The following is a 21391-nucleotide window of genomic DNA, read 5'->3' as shown; positions in this document are numbered from 1 at the left end:
GGAATGATTTTAACCTCATTAACATATACGGCCATGCCGACAGACAACTCAGGTACGAACTTTTAGAGGACATCCAGTCGCATATGCTAGGCCATCAACCACTAATCGTGGGAGGAGATTTTAATTGCATCCTAAGTAGGAAGGATAGAAAGAGGAACGATGAGGATTTTAAAGTAGATAAAACATCAACTTTATTACAAGACATGTGCCGGACATTTAAACTGGTGGACTGTTTCAAATCCATACATCCAGGAGAGGAGGGCTTCACCTGGTTCAGTAGTGACAATGCCAGAGCCTCTCGAATAGACTACATATTTACGAGGGGTTTAGCACAGAGTGATGCAAGATTAATTCCAGTTTTTTTTTCGGATCACTTGCTACTGTCCTGCTCTTTCTCATTTCCTTCAGGTATGACTGTTGGGAAGGGTTTGTGGAAGTTAAACTGCTCCCTGCTGGAGGATGAGGCTCTAGCCGCACAATACAGGGAGCTGTACAAAGACTGGCAGACCCTTCAAGACTCGTATGATTCACGAGCACAATGGTGGGAAATGACAAAGAAACGAACACAGACCTTTTTTAAAAATGCAGGGAAAAACAAGAAACTCAAAGAGATGAAACGCATGTCGGGACTACAAAGAAGACTCCAACGCTATTTCATCCTAACAGAAAAGGGGATGGACTTTAATGATGAAATCAAAGAGACCAAACAAGAACTAAACGCTTTGGCGGAAATAAAGAGCAAAGGCATCATAATAAGAAGCAGAGAAAGAGAAATAGAAGAAGGGGAAAAATGTACACGCTACTTTTTAAAAAAAATTATGGGCAAAAATGAGGGGATTTTTAAACTTCAAAACGAAAACGGGCAAATAACAAAGGAAAGTAGTGAAATAACCAGATTGGTCGAAGACTACTACAAAAAATTATTTGAAAAGAAAGAAACATATGAGAATGAAATGGGGCATGTATTAGATCATATTTCAAGATCAGTGCGTCAAGACCCCTTTTTAACATCGGACTTTACCCAAGACCAAATGAATGATTGCATAAAGACTATGAAAAAAGGCAAATCACCCGGGGAGGACGGACTCAACCTCGAATTTTACCGGACTTTTTGGGATATTTTAGCACCAGATCTGTTAACTGTTTTTAACGAATTTTCCAGTCGAGACCATATGCCAGACAGTTTCAGAATAGGGATAGTTACTCTATTGCACAAAAAAGGAGACAAAATTGACTTAAAAAACTGGCGACCCATAACGCTTTTAAACGTGGACTGTAAAATTTTCAGCAAGCTTCTAGCAGCACGAATGTCTGTTGTCTTGGGAGACTTGGTTGATCCAGACCAAACCTGTGCCATTGTGGGAAGGAAGATCAGCGACAGTCTCATGCTGATCCGTGACACCATTTGTTATGCAAGAGACAGAAACATGCGACTAGCGGTCCTAAACCTAGACTTTGAAAAAGCCTTTGATCGAGTCTCGCACCAATACCTCTTTAGGGTATTGCAAAAATGTGGTTTTCCCCAAAAATACATCAAGTGGGTAGGACTGCTATACCGAGACATCTACAGCAAATTCATGATTAACGGGAATTTATCGGAAGCAATCGAGATCAACTGCGGTGTACGTCAAGGTTGCCCTATGTCTCCCCTTCTCTATGTTCTTTGCATTGAACCTTTGGCACAAATGTTAAGAAAAGATAGATTTGTCGAAGGCATCAATATCCCAGGAAGTGGGGGACAAATTACCAAGTGTGTTTTGTACATGGATGATTTTAATATTTTGTGTACTGACCGCGCATCTGTTGAAAGAGCCCTTGACTTGACTGACCTGTTTGGGAGGGCGTCTGGGTCAAGGCTAAATAGAGAAAAATCACAAGTGAAGTTTTATGGAATGTGGAAAGAGACAGAAAAGGCAGGACTCCCGCTGACGGTGTTAAAGACAGACCAGAAAATCCTAGGGATAAAATTCAATGCGGATGGAGGAGGCGAGACCAACTGGGATGACGTGACAAGGAAAGTTAAGCAAAAACTTGTTTTTTGGTCACTAAGAAAACGGAAGGTCCTAATCATCAAAGCGATCATCCTCCCAATGCTTTTGTCAATCAGTTTAATTTTTATGCCTAAAAGAAACGTGCTGTTACAACTGGACCGAGCCATCTTTCGCTTTGTCTGGGGCTCAAAGTGGGAAAGGATAAAAAGAGATACAATGAAAAAGAAAAAGGAAAAAGGGGGGAAAGGAGTGCCTGACCTCCAGCTTTTCCTGGGAAGCAAATATGTCTCTCTCCACTTCCAAAACGCTGTGGGCCCACCCAACAACCCGAAAAGTCAAGCAATGACCCGTTTTTGGATGGGCTCATATTTGCGGAAGCTAAAGCTTGTACCAGACAATCGTTTGATTCCAGTTTCGTTTAACTTGCCACCAACACATCTCTTTATTCAGGATTTTTTGAAGAAGTTTGATTTGGAAACACAAGAATGTCACACTTTACAAAACCACAGGGCCCTTATTGCTATTGTGCAAGAGCGAGCTACAGTAAGCCCTGTGCGGGGGTTTGCGTTTGGCGAATCCACAACGGTTTGGAGCAACGTCAATCATCCTGCCCTCCCAAACAGACTACGAGACTTGTCATGGATGGTGGCTCATGAAGTTCTCCCAGTCAGAGCTGTGATGCACCACCGAGGAATGTCAGCGACTTCGACGTGCCCTCGACCTGGCTGTGGCGCCCAGGAGTCGGTGAGGCACCTTTTTTGTGAGTGCAGCGCTGCCAAGGTCTTGTGGACAATGGCCGGACAACTAGGAAAGTTCCCGGACTTGCCAGCAGGAGAGGTCCCTGATGCACAGTACGTGCTTTACGGGGTGAGTCGGTCGAGGAGGCATCGGAACGACTTTGCCAGGGACTGGCTCACTCTCGCCGCCATCAAGGACGCCATCCGGACGCCATCCGGACCTCCAGAAACCTGCTGGTATGGAGGTGCAGGCAGATCCCCCCCGTGGCTGTGCTCCAAATGGCCGCAGATACCATACAATCTGCGAGCGGCGGGCCTAGGACGCAGCCATAAAGAAGACTCGTCTGCACCCACCCGGAGGGGGGAGCCGGAGCTACACTGTGGGAGTCCCGGCAGCAACGGCCTGGGTTGTGGAACCCAGAAGGGAGAGGACCCACGCAGAAGGGAAAGGACCCACACAGAGGACTGGAAGAATGCTGCTTGGGAGGGTGGGATGGCAGAGCTATGCCCTTGCACAATAGTATTGCCTTTTACACGCTGGTTAACTACTGTTAAAAGAAAATAACTCTGAAATTGTTTAATTGATGTTGAAAATGTCAGGAAAAAATGTTAAAACGTCATATCGTCACGTCATATTGTCAAATATAAAAAAATTGTGAATATGCTTGATGGCTGTGTTTTGCTGCTGTTGGTGTCGGTGGATTTGTTCAGACCGAGGACAATCGACTTTGGCCTGGACGGATCTATTGACACTAACAAAGATGTTATATAATGAAATTGTGAATATGTTTGATTTTCGAGAAGGTTTGTTCAAACCTCACTTTGTGTTTGCTGTTAAAAACGTAATATTGGAATATAATATTGTGAATGTGCTTAATTGCTGTTGAGATTGTCATGATTGTTTTCTGTTTTTAGTGTCAATAAATTTGTTCAAACCAAAAAAAAATAAAATAAAAAATAAAATAAAAAAATAAAAAAATACGCACCGAGGAAAACTGCAACTTCTTGGCTTGTGCATACAGTGGAACCTCGGTTCTCGACCATAATCTGTTCCAGAACCCTGTTCAAAAACCGATTGGTTCGATCACCGAAATAATTTTTCTCATTAAAAATAATGTACCGTATTTTCCGCACTATAAGGCGCACCTAAAAGTCTTAATTTTTTTTCAAAAGCTGACCATGCGCCTTATAACACAGTGCGCCTTATATATGGCTCAATATTAAATTTGCAAGGTCTCGCAACTTACTCAACGGCCGCTGACTTGATTTTACCCCGAACAAGTAGTCCGCGGTGTATGCTGGGATTTATATATCGGCGTTTCATTGGCTAACCAATGTGTCAATCATCATTTGAATCGATCACTATTGGCTTAAGTTATTCGGAGCCTCGGATTGGCTAGATGCCCAAAACAAACCCTTCAATCGGCCGAGTTTAGCAACGACGTACAAGTCCACGGTGTATGCTGGGATTTATATACCGGCGTTTCATTGGCTAACCAATGTGTCAATCATCATTTGAATCGATCACTATTGGCTAAAGTTATTCGGAGCCTCGGATTGGCTATGCCCAAAACAAACCCTTCAATCGGCCGAGTTTAGCAATGACGTACTAGTCCGCGGTGTATGCTGGGATTTATATACCGGCGTTTCATTGGCTAATAATGTGTCAATCATCATTTGAATCGATCACTATTGGCTAAAGTTATTCGGAGCCTCGGATTGGCTATGCCCAAAACAAACCCTTCAATCGGCCGAGTTTAGCAATGACGTACTAGTCCACGGTGTATGCTGGGATTTATATACCGGCGTTTCATTGGCTAACCAATGTGTCAATCATCATTTGAATCGATCACTATTGGCTAAAGTTATTCGGAGCCTCGGATTGGCTATGCCCAAAACAAACCCTTCAATCGGCCGAGTTTAGCAATGACGTACTAGTCCGCGGTGTATGCTGGGATTTATATACCGGCGTTTCATTGGCTAACCAATGTGTCAATCATCATTTGAATCGATCATTATTGGCTAAAGTTATTCGGAGCCTCGGATTGGCTATGCCCAAAACAAACCCTTCAATCGGCCGAGTTTAGCAATGAAGTACTAGTCCGCGGTGTGTGCTGGGATTTATATACCGGCGTTTCATTGGCTAACCAATGTGTCAATCATCATTTGAATCGATCACTATTGGCTAATGTTATTTGGAGCCTCGGATTGGCTATGCCCAAAACAAACCCTTCAATCGGCCGAGTTTAGCAATCGCGTAGCAAGCTTGCTACAGTACGCCATAAAGAAACATGTTTCATTAGTCTGTATTTGTAAATACTCTACTCTCCTGGATTTACTTCACTCACGGTTGTAAGAAGACCATGATTACGTATCATTGAACGTGAGAACTTGGGTGAGTTATGCGGCTTTATATTTCCCGGTATCTTGTTTTAGAACGATCTTGATGTTGCTGTGATGAGTTGAGTGAATTAAACTCAATTCCAAGTGTTTACTGTCATATGCACAGTAAAGTTGTGAGCGATAATAGAAAAATAGAAATGTTTGGCATTTCTTGAATCCCAAGACTTCAACGTTCCGAATGATATTTTGAAATGACGCATTTAAGTGACATCGTACGGACACCGCATCCGCACGTGTCTACGACACGTATTTGCTTCTTTGCAAGCTTTGGGAATGTTAAGGGGGTAATCAGTTTGACTGAATCATCTGACTGTTTTATCAACGTTCCCATTGTAGCGCCTTATAATCTGGTGCGCCTTATCTATGGAAGATATAGGACCAAAAACTATTTTTTGGGGGTGCGCCCTATAACACGGTGCGCCCTATAGTGCGGAAAATACGGTAAATCGTTTTAATCCGTTCCAACACCCTGAATGTTTACCTTGAATGTTTAACGTAAACCTAAAGCTAACCCAGGCTAATCGTACGTTCGCGTTATCGTAATCTTCCGTACGAAAGATTGCGCTAACATGAACGTGTAAAAATAAAAGAAAAAACACTTCGTACACCTATATTAAAAGCGAAAGCAAAACGAAGCACGTTATGTTATTATTATTAAAGCTTTGAAAACTATCTCAGTCTACCGTCTTTCTTTGTAAATATGTGTAACCATGTATAATATGTATTTGCAACTGTATATTTTTGTAATGTATTTATTTCAGACACCTATTCTGATATGTTTTGCACGGGCGAATAAAAAAGAAGGGGCGAAAAAAACGCGGGCTGACGGGAAGTGGGGACTGGTAAAGGTGAGTGTTTGTGGACGCAGCGGACAATACTGGATATATATTCTTCCCACCCTTACCTTTGGAAATATACACTTTTTTCCTTGGATTACTTTCAACGGGACCCGAACTCTGCAGGTCTGCATCAAATCTTAAGTACCGGTATCATTTTCTGTTCATTTTGCCGGCTGTGATTTTTGGAATGTGTACTTTTATGAAGGACATTCAGTTTCATCCCCGGGACTTAAAGTCGGGTTTGGGTTAATTTTGTGTTTGTGTTACATTTTTTTAATGTGGGCGCATGCGGCTTATATACAGGTGCGGCTTGTCTTAAAAAGTGGTTGGTACTGCTTATAATCTTGTGCGCTCTATAGTCCGGAATTTACGGTAATTTTCTTGTTGGGTATGTTAATCAAAAATCAATAAAGATTTTTGATACATTTTTCTGTGGATACATTTTTTTTTGCTACACATGAATGAAATGTAATACTATATTTCGTTTTGCTTTGTATAAATCTAAGTTTAACGTGATCTTTGGGAAAGGTGGTAGAAAAAGAGTAGCTTACATATTTGCAGGTGTACAGCATATATTTGTGTGTATTTTTGTAAAATATAAAACAATATAATATAACATAACATAACATAACATAATATAGAATACCCCAAGACCCTACTAAGGATAAGCGGTGTAGATAATGGATGGATGGATGGATAGATAATATAGAATATTCTGTTGTTCTGTGGACAATTTTTCTCTCGGTCCAAAACTTCAATTTTTGAATAAAGTGGAGGAAAATAAAAAAGAAATAAATCAGATTCATCGTTCAATCAAAAATAATAATCGACCGGTTCTTCGATGACAAAAACATGTTAGTTGCAGCCCTTGTTTGCTTCAAAAAGGAGGGAAATCTTGCGTGCCACCTTACATAAGAGGAAGAGGGGGTTAGGGGGATTCAAGTAATCTGGCAGGAAAAGCCACTTCACTGCGTTTGAGTCCATGTAGGCTGTTGGCGGCCGCCATGGATAATCTTAGACAGAAGAGAACGCAGAGTTAAATTTTAGGATAAGTGCACTGATGATGAACTATTACCTTTGCAGGCAGCAGGCGGAAATCCAATACACAACAAATACTGGAGGCACAAGAGCGCAGAAAGATAGTAGCAATACTTTGGCCACAGTGTGCTTATCCGCTTCCTGCTACGTCTGGAAAGGACGCCGATCAACCCAAAGGCGTGGCCGACGGCAAACAGATCCATCCGTTGGCCGATCACGTTGACTGCCAACAAGAAGCAGGTCTGAAACGCCAGACATTTAGTTTGCACGTTTTACAAGAACCTCAGGTTTGTGCCAACACTTTAGAGCATCCAACGTTGGGTCAGAATTACGTTTTGCAATGTCGAAGAAAATGATGAGACAATGTCAGAACACGTCAACTGAATGCTATGCTTCAATTCAATTATTTATAATGACTGAGTTATCTAATAACAACACCGGGGAATGTGATTTGTTATTTTGCTTGTGTGAGACAAGTCAAGTCACATTTACTTGTAAACCCCTAATCACAAAAAATTCTCAAAGAACTGCACAGGATTACAATTACACCATTACCTGATCTTAAACCAACATCCATTGGGTAACAGTACACAAACAGTAAATATAAATAAAAGAGAAACTAGGTCCATCCATCCATTATCTGCACCGCTTATCCTAAGTAGGGTCGCAGGGGTACTGGAGCCCATCCTAGCTATCTTCGGGCAGTGGGCAGGGGACACCCTGAACTGGTTGCCAGCCAGTTGTAGGGCACACAGGGACAGACACAACAACACATTACATCCTGTGGTCCTTTACCCGACCGGGTCTCCAGCCTTTAGGATTTCCCACCGCTCTACCGCGAAGGACATCAAGTCGTCACCTTCATCGAACCAGATTCACTGTCTATCTCATGGTTTCAAATATTGGTTTTGGCCTCACGTGAAGGGGGAATTCAATGAATTTACAATAAAGTATTCATTTAAACGACATTGTTTTTCTATCTAAATGGTGCCAATTAAGATCTCAACTTCTATTTTCCTTTGTTTTATTTTCTTAGTCTAGTTTTGTGTTCTATTCATGTTTCTTCTGTAAAGGATTAGTAAAAGAAAACTCAATAAATCTGAGAGTGTGTCTTGATTAAAGTATATAGAACTATCGAAACAGTAAAAATAATTGAGCCACCCTTTAGAATAACTGAAAAGTTTTTTCTTCCGTTTTTTCTTACATATTGAGTTATAAAACGTATGTGGTGCTCCAAAAATGCAAGACGAGTTTTGAAAATAATAAATTTGCCTCATTAATTTAATCATTCAATCGATTATTTGTTAAAATAGTTTGTTAAACACACAAATCTTGTTACAACTCACTTACCTCCAGGCCAAACTTGTAAAAGAAGTAATTGAGAAAATATTTGGCGCAGCTTGATACGTTTTCATCCAGGTGACGTCTGCTGATGTCATGGAATAATGTTCTGGTTGGTGGCGGGATTTTGTCGCAGCGCAGACGGTGCAGTTCCTGATGTCTGTAAACGGTCACCTCGAAGGCTAAAAGCGCCAGCATCATCAGATTGTACTGCAGGAACAAAAACATGTGACGACGCCATAATAAAATGGGCCGCATCGCTTGTTCTTACCCTCAAGTAGTCCAGCAGTTTTCCCTCGTATTTACGAAGCCCCACCCACTGTGCAGGGTCAATCGGAGCAGCGTACAAGACTGAGGTAGACATGTTGATAGTGGAGTTACCTGGCTGCAGACAGAGGGAGATATTTTTAATATAGAAATCCTTTTGCATTACAGTACACCAGGGGTGGCCAACCTGTTCCTCGAGAGCTGCATGTTCTGCATGATTTTGGATGTTTCTCTTTTCCAATTCAGGTGATGCAAATTTTCGGCTTGTTAGCAAGTTGTGTGAAAGCTTGATAAATATCCAGTTTATTAGAATCACTGTATCGTTTCCAATAACGAACGCTTCGCAAATATTTTGCAATACTGTATTTTTGCACTGAATTTTAAAAGGCACTCACTTAAATTGTAAGGAAACAAGGAAGTCTTCTCGGGGCCCGAAAATATTTGCAAGTAAAAGTTTTACAATGCGTTTTAGTTTTAATTTGCCCTGGTTCTGAACACATTTGCTAAGTATCGTCATGACTTTTTATCCCTCGCTATTAGGCATTTTCACTTTGCAAACATAACCTCAGAACAGATTTATGTCGTGTAACGGGTTTCTACTGTACAAGTACTTCGCCTGACAGACAGACAAATTAACAAGTTACCATGGTGCAGTTGGATGTATTTGGCTGGACGACGTTGAGCTGGTACAACATCTTACAAATTGCCACAAAGCATGTCCACACGGTGCATACTCCTGCCAAGAGGGGGCGCCAGGCTCGGCAGGGCAGAGACATGCTCAAACACACCACAAACAGCAGGTTGAATACACACACCTGAAAAGAGTCAGAATCTAAAACAGACACAAATAGCAGGTAGCTGTTCAAAAGCGTACATGACAAACCTCCTTCACCGATATCCAGATCATGTAGGAGGAAACGATTTTTACAATGTGAAGTTCCAATAGCCACCAGAGGAGGTGCTGTAGGCGCTGCAGGGATATAAGGAGGCGCAGGAACAAAACTGAGAGACGGTCCACCACCAATCTCCATGACACCAACTCTGTGGAAACATTAGGCGCTGGTCTGCTTGTTTTTGCTGAGCTGTGAAAAGCACAATTTACCTGCTGTGTGCTCCAACAGGCTCTCCTTCTCGAATCTGCAAGAATACTCCTTCACATCGTCATCCTCCTCTTCTAATCTCAATTTTTCCTCTAGCTCGGCTTTATCTAGCACAAGTCCTGCTCTGTCTTCTTCCGTAAAGAGCTGGGAGGCTCCTCCCACTGACATGTCTACAAGGCTGCCTTCGGAGTGAACCAATCTGACGATGGGAAATGACTTGTAATACATGAGATGAAGTTTTTGGTTGTTCGGAGGTCTACCTCGTAATAGTGCTGTTGTGCGTGTCCACTACAGTTTTGAGATCAGTCAGTTGCAGGAATGGCTCGTGGAAGTAGTGCAGATGAACAATACACACCTACAAAAGTGTATGTATTAAAATGTATTAGCATTAACGTGTCGACAGCCTCCGGTCCTATTTTTAACTACACACCAGCAGAAAAGCAGTGGGGATGAAGATCCGCGCGAAAAGGACTGGAACCGAGAACTTTTCTAAACCCAGATCCTCCAACCTGAGGCGACAGAAGACAATATAGAGATCCGTCCATTAAAGGTTTAATTAATTGAGGTGAGCTTCCAAACCTGTGAGTGCTGAGTCCAGTGTAGTAAGTCCAAGTATGGAGGGATGAGGGGAATTGAAAAGTGTAGACTAGAAAGAGGACCATCATGGAATAAACCACAACAGCTACCCAAAATCCTCGCAACCATGCTCGCCACTTTTCATAGTTTAACTGTAGGGACCGAATAAAATCTCAAGTTAGGTACCTTTCTGCCAAGAAAATACCCTCATGTCGAGAATTTGTTACCTGATAGAGGGCCACGCAGCACAGAAACATCACCATATAGATGACTTTGTACAGAACCATTTTTCCCTCAAAACTGACAAAAAAGAACATGGTGCTGCAGACGTAAATCCAGTATTTGACAAACATCCTTGTAATCACTCGAAGCAGAGTATCCATTTGAACTCCTCCTTTCATCTGGAGAACCTTCTCATAGCAAATCTCTTGCAGCTTCTCCTCATCTGGAAAAAACAGTGAAAAGTCAGCAGTAAAAAATGAGATAGCGACTGGTGGATATGTTTTGCCTTGGATTTGGATTGTTATGGTGGACGGCTGGGTGTTGTCCTGTAGGTCCTTCTCTCGGTCCGACTTCTCTCTGCGAGCTTGGCGCAGCAGCAGCCAAAAGGTCAGCATCCACACAAGCTAGAAAAAGAACCGTAAACGTTGAAATGGACCTCGCATTGCCATCCCCAAGTTGTCGTACCTTCGACAAGAGCTCCCGACAAGGATTGTCCTTTCTGGGAAAGAGTCCCGGTACTTGCCGGACCGCGGCAAAACTGAAGACGTACTGCAGGACGAGTAGCAAGTTGCCATAGGCCACCAACCATGGCGAGGAAGCCAGCGTGTATCGCCGCCGCTGGCGCATCATCCATAAACCGCACGACCAGAGCAGCAGCACGCAGGTCAGCCACGACACGTATGTAATGGACCAGGCCATCATCGCCATCAGCGCGCCAATGTAGCTCTGCTTCAGGATGAAGCTGAACGCTGCCGCAGCCAAGCCCGAGCCTCGTGCCCCTTTCACATCCTCTCCCCATCCTGTAGCGTCTTCACCTTCGAACGCGCACGTTTCCAACGTATCTGTCACAAAAAAGGACAATGACTCAGCAATTTACAAATGGAACGTTATTGATTGAGCTCACCTGATTGACTGAAAGAGTGGTGAGGCATGTCTAATTCCAAAGCTGTGCTCTGTGTTTTGGGGGCAAAAGAATCTGAAGGAGTGTCCAAGGTTGAAGAATCCACAGGCTGAAAGTAACATCTGAATTAACCTCATAATTACTCATGATCAATAATATAAACAGTGTCTTGAAAAGGTTTTTGCCCCCTTCCTGATATCTGTGTTTTTGCGGATTTAGCACTCACAAAGGTTTCAGATCATCAAACCAATTTTAATATCACACAGAGATAACCCAAGGAAACACAAAATGCCAAAAGATACATTTTGCAAAGAAGATCGGGCCAAAATTCCTTCAAAGCGTTGTGAAAGACTCATTACCAATTATTGTAAACCTATGATTTCTGTTATTTCTGCCAAAACTTGGCACAACTCGCTATCAGGTTCAGGGAGCAATTACTTTTTCACATTGAGCCGGATGGGTTTTTATTTTTTTGTGACTTAATAAATGATATCAACATTTCAAAACTACATTTTATATTTCATTGGGTTGAGTGATATTAACATTGGTTTGATGACCTGTAACATTTGTGAGTGATAAATATGCAAAAGACACAGAAGTATTAGAAAGGGAGCGAATACTTTTCAACGGCACTGTAATAATGCCGTACATCTCTATAGTTGCGCCCCTCATGGGCTGTTCTCCACATTTCTCGTCGCCTCTCTGCTGTGATGTCACTGTGGAGCTCATCACTTAGAACCTCGTCGCTCAGAACCTCATCAGAGGTGTCAATAACATCACTACTGACGTCACAGCTGCTGTGGACTGAAGACTCCATTTTATCTGTACTGTCCAGCAGCTGAAGGAGACCAACAATGTTTATGAGTACAGTATGTGATGCCACTTAGCCAATGGCTGCTTACCTTTTGTGCTAAATCTAGGTTGACCGTGATAGAATGACACTTTTTTGTTTGATTTCGTGTTGCGCCATTACAACCAACAGGCTCCGATATAAAATGAGACATTTGCTATTTCCCTAAATCTTTCCAAATGTGAACTTTGGAATGACAACAAAAAACCATGCACAGCCAAACCAAGATTAATATCACAAAGGGTTTGGCCCAGTGTATTTAAGCACAGTTTCAACTGCAATTTACAATCACACCAACATAACCTGTTTTGGCTGTTCATTGCTATGGAATCCTTTATATGAAGCTCATTAAACCATTTATGTTCTATCACTGTTGAAACACTTTGGGATAAAACCCACAGGACAAACGGTTACCACCCATACCTGTCACGGTCGCCGTGGAGACCAGTCTGCCGCGCCTCCGAACTCAAGCTGATTGCTGGTCTGCTACTTAAGGCTGGGTTGTGGGTTTGGCGGGCACTGGCTCATTACACATTCCCCGGTCTGTTATGCCTTGTCCTGTTTTAGTTTTAAGCATTGTCCGTTCTGTTATTCTGTTGTCATGTCCCAGAGTTTTGGACAACTTTTATTTTGGTGAATAAAAGTTTTGGATCGTCACGCAATTGAGTTCTCCCTTCCTGCCCCCTGCCTCCGTTCTGGTCCGGTCACCCCTTCCACTCCACCTCGTGACAGAATGAGCCAGCCACGACAAGAACTCAGCGAACGATCCCAGCGACTTGGGCAGAGCTGGAGAACGCAGTTTGGCAAGCGCCCACTGAGGTAACCTTCCCTGCCCGTTCGAACCACGGCCCCGCCCGTCGTGGCCATTGCTGTGCCTCGAATGGGTCCCGGGAAGAATTGACGCCTGCCTGTTCGACTCTCATGTCTGCCTGCCCGACTCCCGTGCCGATTGCCTGCTATTCCGTCTCCCCTGTGTGCCAGTCCGACTCCGACTCCGCTGCCCGTCGGGCCGACTCCGACTCCGCTGCCCGCCGGGCCGACTCTGACTCCGCTGCCCGCCGGGCCGACTCCGACTCCGCTGCCTGCCGGGTCGACTCCGACTCCGCTGCCTGCCAGTCCGACTCGGCTGCCTGCCAGTCCGACTCTGCTGCCTGCCAGTCCGACTCTGCTGCCTGCCAGTCCGACTCTGCTGCTCCTGTTTTGACTCGCCTGTTTTGCCGGTTCTGATTCTGACTCGCTTGTTTTTGCCGGTTCTGATTCTGACTCGCTTGTTTTTGCCGGTTCTGATTCTGACTCGCCTGTTTTGCCGGTTCTGATTCTGACTCGCCTGTTTTTGCCGGTTCTGATTCGGTCTGTCCTCTGTGTTTGCCGGTTCTGATTCCGTCTGTCCTCTGTGTTTGCCGGTTCTGATTCCGTCTGTCCTCTGTGTTTGCCGGTTCTGATTCCGTCTGTCCTCTGTGTTTGCCGGTTTTGATTCCGTCTGTCCTCTGTGTTTGCCGGTTCTGATTCCGTCTGTCCTCCGTGTTTGCCGGTTCTGATTCCGTCTGTCCTCCGTGTTTGCCGGTTCTGATTCCGTCAGTCCTCCGTGTTTGCCGGTTCTGATTCGGTCTGTCCTCCGTGTTTGCCGGTTCTGATTCTGTCTGTCCTCCGTGTTCGCCGGTCCTGATTCTGTCTGTCCTCGTGTTCGCCGGTTCTGATTCTGTCTGTCCTCGTGTTCGCCGGTTCTGATTCTGTCTGTCCTCGTGTTCGCCGGTCCAGTTGGCCTGCCGGACCCCCCCAACCCTGCCGAGCGTCGAAGCATTCCGGGGCGTGAGGTAGTATTTTTTTTTTTCCTTTTTTGGGGACCTCAAGAGCTGTCCCTTAAAGGGGGGGCTCTGTCACGGTCACCGTGGCGACCAGTCTGCCGTGCCCCCGAACTCAAGCTGTAGCAGATCAGCTGATTGCTGGTCTGCTACTTAAGGCTGGGTTGTGGGTTTGGCGGGAGCTGGCTCATTACACATTCCCCGGTCTGTTATGCCTTGTCCTGTTTTAGTTTTAAGCATTGTCCATTCTGTTATGCCTTGTCCTGTTTAGTTGAGTTGGAAGAAACAACTGTTTGTTTTGTCATGTCCCAGAGTTTTGGACAACTTTTATTTTGGTGAATAAAAGTTTTGGATCGTCACGCAATTGAGTTCTCCCTTTCTGCTTCCTGCCTCCGTTCCGGTCCGGTCACACCCCTTCCACTCCACCCCGTGACACATACCGATATGAGAGCAAAGCACCCAGAGCAATTTGATTGGGTGAGGGGTAGATCTGGGCGGCGCTATGCACACATAGCGCAAACACTCGCTTCCCTCTAAATATGTTTGTAACCTTCTTGTTTGCAGTATCATGTGACATTTTTACAAAATAAATTTGCTCACACCTTTTTGTAAACATTATCTGGGACAAAAATGACAGTCAAAATCTCTTAATTTACGTTGAATATTTTTATTGATATGGGACAAAGGCTCTGGCATTATTATCATTTATTTTATTAAATAATCAAACACAGTGAAATATATGTGTATTAGCTTTGGTCAGGAGAGCAGGCATGGCAGTATTGTTGAATTTTGTCTTAATATATACGGCGTCGCTCTCTCAGAATTTGTTGTTAATATTTTAGCTTTTATGGATCTTTGGGTCAAAGAGATTCCCAAACCCTGCACTAATGTCTGATTTTTCATATTTGGCATGCAAAAAAATGGTATCCTTTAGTCACCTGGTTCCTCCGCAGACCAGCAACAACGTGGTAGAGCATCATGAGAGTCAGAGGGTTGATGAAGTGGAACCAGTTGAGTTGTGGGTTGACCTCCATTCTCCATGGGGCAGCACAGTCCACCGACACCAGAGGCACCAGACCAAACAAGCTGCAAGGTGCGAAACTTTCTACATTTTCCTTTCTCAGATCCCTATGGAATACTGGCATAGCCTATTATAGCGTGTCATCAACACAACCCAGAAAATCATGGGCTACCTAGTTTGGAGGACAATGCCCACAACATTATTAATGACCTGCTGTTGCTCTCTGGGAGATACTTCAGCTCCCTTGAAACAAAGACTAACGGCTCAGAGACACTTTCTTCCCCAGTTTCTTGCCTTTCTGTAGAAAAGTATAATCCATATTATGTAATTTATACTATTTTACGATGAACTTACAGGCCAGTTTTTTAAAAACTACCTTCTAAACATTGGACTAATTTTATATTTTTTTCTTACATACTTATTTTAAGTCTTTTATTACATTTTTATTCTGGAGCAGGCATGAAAATGTATCAGAGTTTAAAAAGGTGAGATGGGTGCAGAGTAAATATCATATTTATCTGTGCACATATATTAAAAATTAACTGGCTAAGAAATTAACTTGTTTAACCTGTTTTTTTTTATTTTAATACACAACTAATCATTCACACACACACACACACACACACACACACACACACGGACATATAGAGACTCACTCAAAGACACACACATTTCAGTATTTCTTCATTGTATGTAATGCGCATGCGTGACTTTTCAATGAATATGCGCTACTGAACCGGAAGTGGTCAGAAGGCACGAGAGAGCCAAACGACTCAGATCGGCCCTTCTCCTACTGCAGTAGTCCCTCCAAACTTTATTTCCTGCGTTTGCCTGTTTTCTTTGGTCAGCCGGAGGGGCTGAGTCTAATATTTTATTTTTCGACTCGACAGTTGGTCAGTTTTCTTTGTTTTTTGTGGGTTTTTTTTGCATTTTAAACTTTAAAATGGTCAAACGGTGTGCATGGGATACATGCAAATCTGATACGATCTATTTTGAGAGGCTGGGCAATGGGAGGTATTTTTTATGCAATATAACCATGTCTAAATCAGGACAAATTTATATTACATTTATAACATTAACCTCTCTAACGTTAGGCTGACACTAGCTAACGTTAGCTCTTGGCTGCGTTACAAATCATGTTTGAGTTCAGTGGACTGTTATCTGCTAGTTTTCTTAATTTGGTAATCATAAGTGGTTGTTAGCTGTTGTCAAAAGTAGTCAACATAGCATTATACAAAAATAAATTGTAATTCAGCATTAAACTCTGCAGTGTGGACCTTGCCTATAAGTTAACTTTTGGAGCTTAACTTATTTGACTCACCTGTAAATAACTAAGATAACAAATGTTTGTAAAGCTATGCTAAATGATTCAATGCAAATACTGAAGCAGCAAACTAGAGGTAAGATCTTGGGCGCTGTGTTGCAGTGCACACTTGATTCTAGGGACTTGGCCCCAAGTAAACCCCATGCTGAGTAATTCAGCCAAAGCGCACAGTTCAGCGCTGAAGTACGCACGCCCGGAATAAACTTTTTTTTAAAATTTGTCAGCAAATTAAAGCTTCTGGTTTATTTCAGGTTTGTTAAACAAATCAAGTTAAATCCATCACGATTTGGGTTGGGTCGGGCAGATTTTTTTTTAGACATGATCTTTACCCTACAGCAAACTAAATAAGAAGCACTCCTGGTAGCCTACAGATGGTGAACAGGCGTGTTCTGGGAAAATATGCAGCTTCGCCTAAGACTAGATAAAGCTTTAGATCAACCTTCTCAACAATGAAATCATTCATGTAAGCCTCAAATGAGTACTTCAGGCCCTTTTGCTGACTTTGAAATGATATGTGATCTTTGTGGGCCCAAAAAGCATCAATCACCTCCTGCCAAATGTCTCCTACTGTGACCCTCGCCATAGCGCCCCTCACACAATCTTTAATCTTTGTCCGGGTAAGGACAGGGGGCGGGGATTAGCCAGAGCTCAATTCCCTTAGGTCACCTTTTCTGACTTCAAAACGATGAATTACTCCTAAAAGTAAGATATTTTCATGCCTGCTCTAGTGCCACGTTTAATCTCATTGTGAACGATGAACACTAAATTGTAATCAATGACAATGCAGACAATTCTTTTCTATTATGCATCAAATAAACAGAGCACCACACGGCCATGTTGTTTTGAGTGTAATACCTTGCAGAGGTATAGTCTGGAGGCCATGCCTCTTGTAGCAATGGCAGCTGATAGGCGTAAAGGAGCAGAAGGTGGCCAGCAGAATAAAAGAGTGACATCAGCGAGAGACCCCTGAAAAGAAACAGGGGAAGGTGGCCTCTCCAAGCCCACCAGGTGCACAGCAGCTGAAAGGAGAGAAGGTAGGCCAAGGAAGAGAGCGAGGGCAGCACCACACCTGGTGGGGAGTGAAACGAAATGATAGTATTGAGTCAATACAGGCAAAAGATTAGCCCTGTGTGTTTATCGTGGTTACCTGTAAGTCCGAGCAAAAACGTGAAGAGAACTTTCCCTCCTCTGGCCATCAGGTTTGCTAGAATCGTCCAGGTTTTGTTGAGCAGTACTTCCAATTCAGCTGCGATTCTGCTGCTGGTGCTCAACTCTGGCTCTTCGCAGAAAGCTTGCGAGTCCTATGAGTTCAAAAATAGAGATTGCAATCCATTATCTCCAATCACATATTGCAGAGTCCGGCAGATCACAATTTGATTGAGTTTGGCAACTTTTTTGGAATTATTTCCTCCTAAAATGACCTGCCTTCGTGTTGCCATGATCCATTATCCCCTAGTCCCATATTGCTGCGAGAGAGAACCTGCAGAAGGCACTTTTGTCTGAGGGCGTGCTATTCTCACCCACCTAAATCTAAATGCACAGCTGTAGCCGCTTTCCATTACCCCCAGTCAACTTTTGCTGAGAGCAGGGGCCAGCAGAGTGCCTCTTTTTTCAGTTTATGCTACTGAAGAGTGCCACGGTGGCCTGACAAAAATGAACTGCCAGCAATCTATTATCCCCAGTTGATTATTGCTGAGATGCTGACAGTGGGGGCGGAGAAAACGTTCTTGCGTCATCCGTGGCGGATCTTTTTTGCTGTTTTAGAACAGCACCTTTAAACCTGTACTTTATTAATCCTGGGTGACTTTTGCCCTATAATATATGGATGAAGGCAACAAAACAATCTGAAGAGCCGTTTGGGACCCGAGCCGAAAGAGGTGCTTTTCTTAAAAGAAAGACGGAAACTTGTGCTGCAACATCGTAGTAGTCGTGTTGGTATGAAAGATCAAGTAGCTATATTGTCTAATTGAGCTTGTGATAATTAGAGTAAAACCACACATGCATCTCGACATTTTTCATCTTAGTGATACGAAAAATATTGCTATAATATCCCCTCCGCCAACACTTGATTCCCCCTTCCCCTCTCTTCTGGCGCAAGAAAAATACTGCGCTTAAAACGCTTTAGAGCAGACCTGGGCACTCCGGTTCTGGAGGGCCGTATGTTCTGCATGATTTTTGAGGTTTCTCTGATCCAATACAGGTGATTCCAATCACCAGTATCGTTAACGAGCACTTGCTAGCTTGCTAACGAGGTTATAATTTGTATCACCTGAGTTAAAGAAGAGCAAACTTCAAAATCTGGCAGGACGTATGGCCCTCCAGGACCGGAGTGCCCAGGTCTGCTTTAGAGGCATCCTGCGTTGCATGCACTGTAATTATGGCCCGTGCCCCGACGGATCACCACCTTATCGTGGTGGGGCACTTTGTGCGTCTCAATGACCCCTAGAGCTATGTCGGCGGGAGTCTCGTACTCCTGGCAGGGTTACCCAAGCCGAACAGGTCGAAGGGTAGAGTCCAGACTAAGAGTGATCCCAAAAGCTGGTGGCGGCACGCTTTGAGGCGGTTTCCCACAGACCTGGATTCCGGCAGCCGCCTGCAGTTGTGGGAAGATGCCGGTCGTCTAGGGTCTCCCTTGCCACTGGATCCATCTTCTCTACAATCAAGATAGTGGCGTTGGGGAAAGCGCACCCCTTACGCCACTTTAAAAACCATCATTGCGCAGGTATCTTCTTTTACCTGAGTCCCCGACCACAAAAGTCTGGCGGCGATGGAGTAACCAGTGACGGGAGCAGGTTTGAATGAGCTGGAAGCTCTTAGCTGGACCTCTGCACGTCAGCGGCACAGGGCAAGGGTCGTTAGCAGCTGGGATTGAGTGGCAGCTGTTTCCGGCAGACCCCTGTGCGTCTGAGCAGCACTATTTAGTGGCCGCACTGCTCACCCCAATTGGGGAAAGGCCTAGAAAAGGTGGCCTAAAGATTGCCCACTCAGCACAGTACCCGGACAGGAAACCGCGCCTGTCGGGACATTCCACTATGCGGTCGAAAAACAATAGCATTTAGAATTGCAGCATGGAACATAAGGACACTCCTGGATACCAGTCTGGACAGACCACAGCGCAGAACAGCACTCATTGCCAACGAGCTGAAGCGATATAATGTGGATGTGGCAGCGCTCAGCGAGACCAGACTCCTTGAGGAAGGCTCACTCAATGAAGAGGGGGAGGGTTATACATTCTTTTGGAAGGGATACCCCATGGGCGGACACCATCTTCACGGAGTTGGTTTTGCAATTAAGAACACTCTACTGCTGAAGCTCACAGAGTCACCAGTGGTTGTCAGTGAAAGACTAATGACTCTTCGCATCCCACTTGCAAAATGCAGACATGTCACATTAGTTAGTGCCTATGCACCAACACTGCCATCTAATGATGAAGAGAAGGATCGCTTCTACCAGGCACTCGATGACATCCTCAGTCACATCCCGAGGAATGACAAAATCATGCTGCTTGGTGATTTCAATACAAGAGTCGGAAAGAACTTGCAAAACTGGGATGGTGTGATTGGTGCCCATGGCATTGGAAAAGTTAATTCCAATGGCATGAGACTTCTTAGTCTGTGCGCGGAACATAACCTTACCATCACAAACACCATCTTCCAACAAAAGAATAAATATAAGGCATCCTGGATGCATCCCAGGTCCAAACACTGGCATCTGATTGACTACGCGATCGTGAGGAGGGCTGACCTGAAGGACGTGCTCATTACAAGAGCTATGCGTGGGGCAGACTGTTGGACCGACCACCGCATGATTCTGACAAAGGTCAGAATGCATGTCCGGCCCCTAGCACGTCATGGTGGTTCAAAGGGGAAGACACTCAACTGTGCCGTACTCTCCAGTAGCGACACCCTTGACAACTTCCGTTGCTCTCTAGCTGAGAGGCTGGCAAACATTGAGCAGCTGGTCATGTCAGAGGCTGGGATGGATGAGAAGTGGACCTATATATCTACCACCCTCTTTGACACTGCAGCCCAAACCGTTGGTTTTAAAACAAAAAAACACCAGGACTGGTTTGACCAGAATGCCGGAGAGATCTCAACCCTCCTGGACAGAATGCACAAGGCACACAGAGCCACCCTGAACAACCCACAATCTCAATTCCATAAAAAGCTATGGCAAGCCCTTCGTTCCGAGGCCCAGAGAACTCTCAGAAAACTGCAAAATGAGTGGTGGATCTCAAAAGCCAATGAAATCCAGTCTCACGCTGATAGAAGCGATATGCACAGTTTCTATGATGCAGTAAAAACCATCTATGGCCCCAGACACTGCTCACTGGCACCTGTTAGATCTGCTGATGGAACATCTCTAATCAAGGATCAGGCTATGATAGTGGAGCGGTGGGCTGAGCATTTCAACACCCTGCTCAACCAGCCCACCCCAGTGGACCCAACTGTCCTTTCAGAGCTCCCTGAACATCCTACATTGCCAGACCTCGACCTCCCGCCAACTTTCAATGAAATCCTGCATGCAGTCAAAACCCTGAAAAACAATAAATCCCCTGGACCTGACAACATCCCAGCTGAACTTCTCAAGGTAGGAGGTTACCTCTGTACACGGACACTGTTTCAATATATTTCAGAGGTGTGGAGACGAGACTGTGTCCAGCAACTGTGGAAAGATGCGAACATTGTGACCATCTTTAAGAATAAAGGAGATAAATCCATCTGCTCCAACAGTAGGGGTATCTCTTTGTTGGCCACTGCTGGAAAGGTCCTTGCCAAGGTCATGCTCCGCAGACTCATCTCCAAAATATCGGAACACGTCATCCCAGAGTCACAGTGTGGTTTTCGAAAGGACAGGGGAACAGTCGACATGATCTTTGTGACACGTCAGCTCCAAGAGAAATGCCTGGAGCAGCACAAGGACTTGTTCATCGCCTTTGTCGATCTTTCAAAGGCATTTGACACAGTGAACAGGGACCT

The 21391-nt window shown here is 44.3% G+C and overlaps 1 protein-coding gene across 1 annotated transcript in view; it reads right to left on the bottom strand.

Moving 5' to 3' along the window:
* LOC148348007 (piezo-type mechanosensitive ion channel component 2-like) overlaps window positions 1-21391 on the bottom strand; it is an 85870-nt gene that overhangs the window by 54980 nt on the left and 9499 nt on the right. Inside the window, exons 3-19 of the mRNA XM_088322162.1 lie at window positions 17560-17713; window positions 17268-17481; window positions 15006-15153; window positions 12065-12253; window positions 11419-11524; window positions 10980-11356; window positions 10520-10918; window positions 10296-10444; window positions 10147-10225; window positions 9977-10071; window positions 9719-9915; window positions 9500-9657; window positions 9261-9431; window positions 8621-8734; window positions 8359-8559; window positions 7046-7250; window positions 6882-6983 (exon numbers count right to left, since the gene is read on the bottom strand). Coding sequence (XP_088178288.1) covers window positions 6882-6983; window positions 7046-7250; window positions 8359-8559; window positions 8621-8734; window positions 9261-9431; window positions 9500-9657; window positions 9719-9915; window positions 9977-10071; window positions 10147-10225; window positions 10296-10444; window positions 10520-10918; window positions 10980-11356; window positions 11419-11524; window positions 12065-12253; window positions 15006-15153; window positions 17268-17481; window positions 17560-17713 — 3058 coding nt within the window. The remainder of the gene's footprint in view (window positions 1-6881; window positions 6984-7045; window positions 7251-8358; window positions 8560-8620; window positions 8735-9260; window positions 9432-9499; window positions 9658-9718; window positions 9916-9976; window positions 10072-10146; window positions 10226-10295; window positions 10445-10519; window positions 10919-10979; window positions 11357-11418; window positions 11525-12064; window positions 12254-15005; window positions 15154-17267; window positions 17482-17559; window positions 17714-21391) is intronic.

This window comes from Urocampus carinirostris, chromosome 18 (genome assembly GCF_059441175.1).
Source record: "Urocampus carinirostris isolate Australia breed hairy pipefish chromosome 18, RoL_Ucar_1.0, whole genome shotgun sequence".
NCBI classification, from domain to species: domain Eukaryota; kingdom Metazoa; phylum Chordata; class Actinopteri; order Syngnathiformes; family Syngnathidae; genus Urocampus; species Urocampus carinirostris.
Note: the sequence above shows the minus strand (reverse complement) of the source record. Positions and strands in the feature narration are given on the sequence as shown.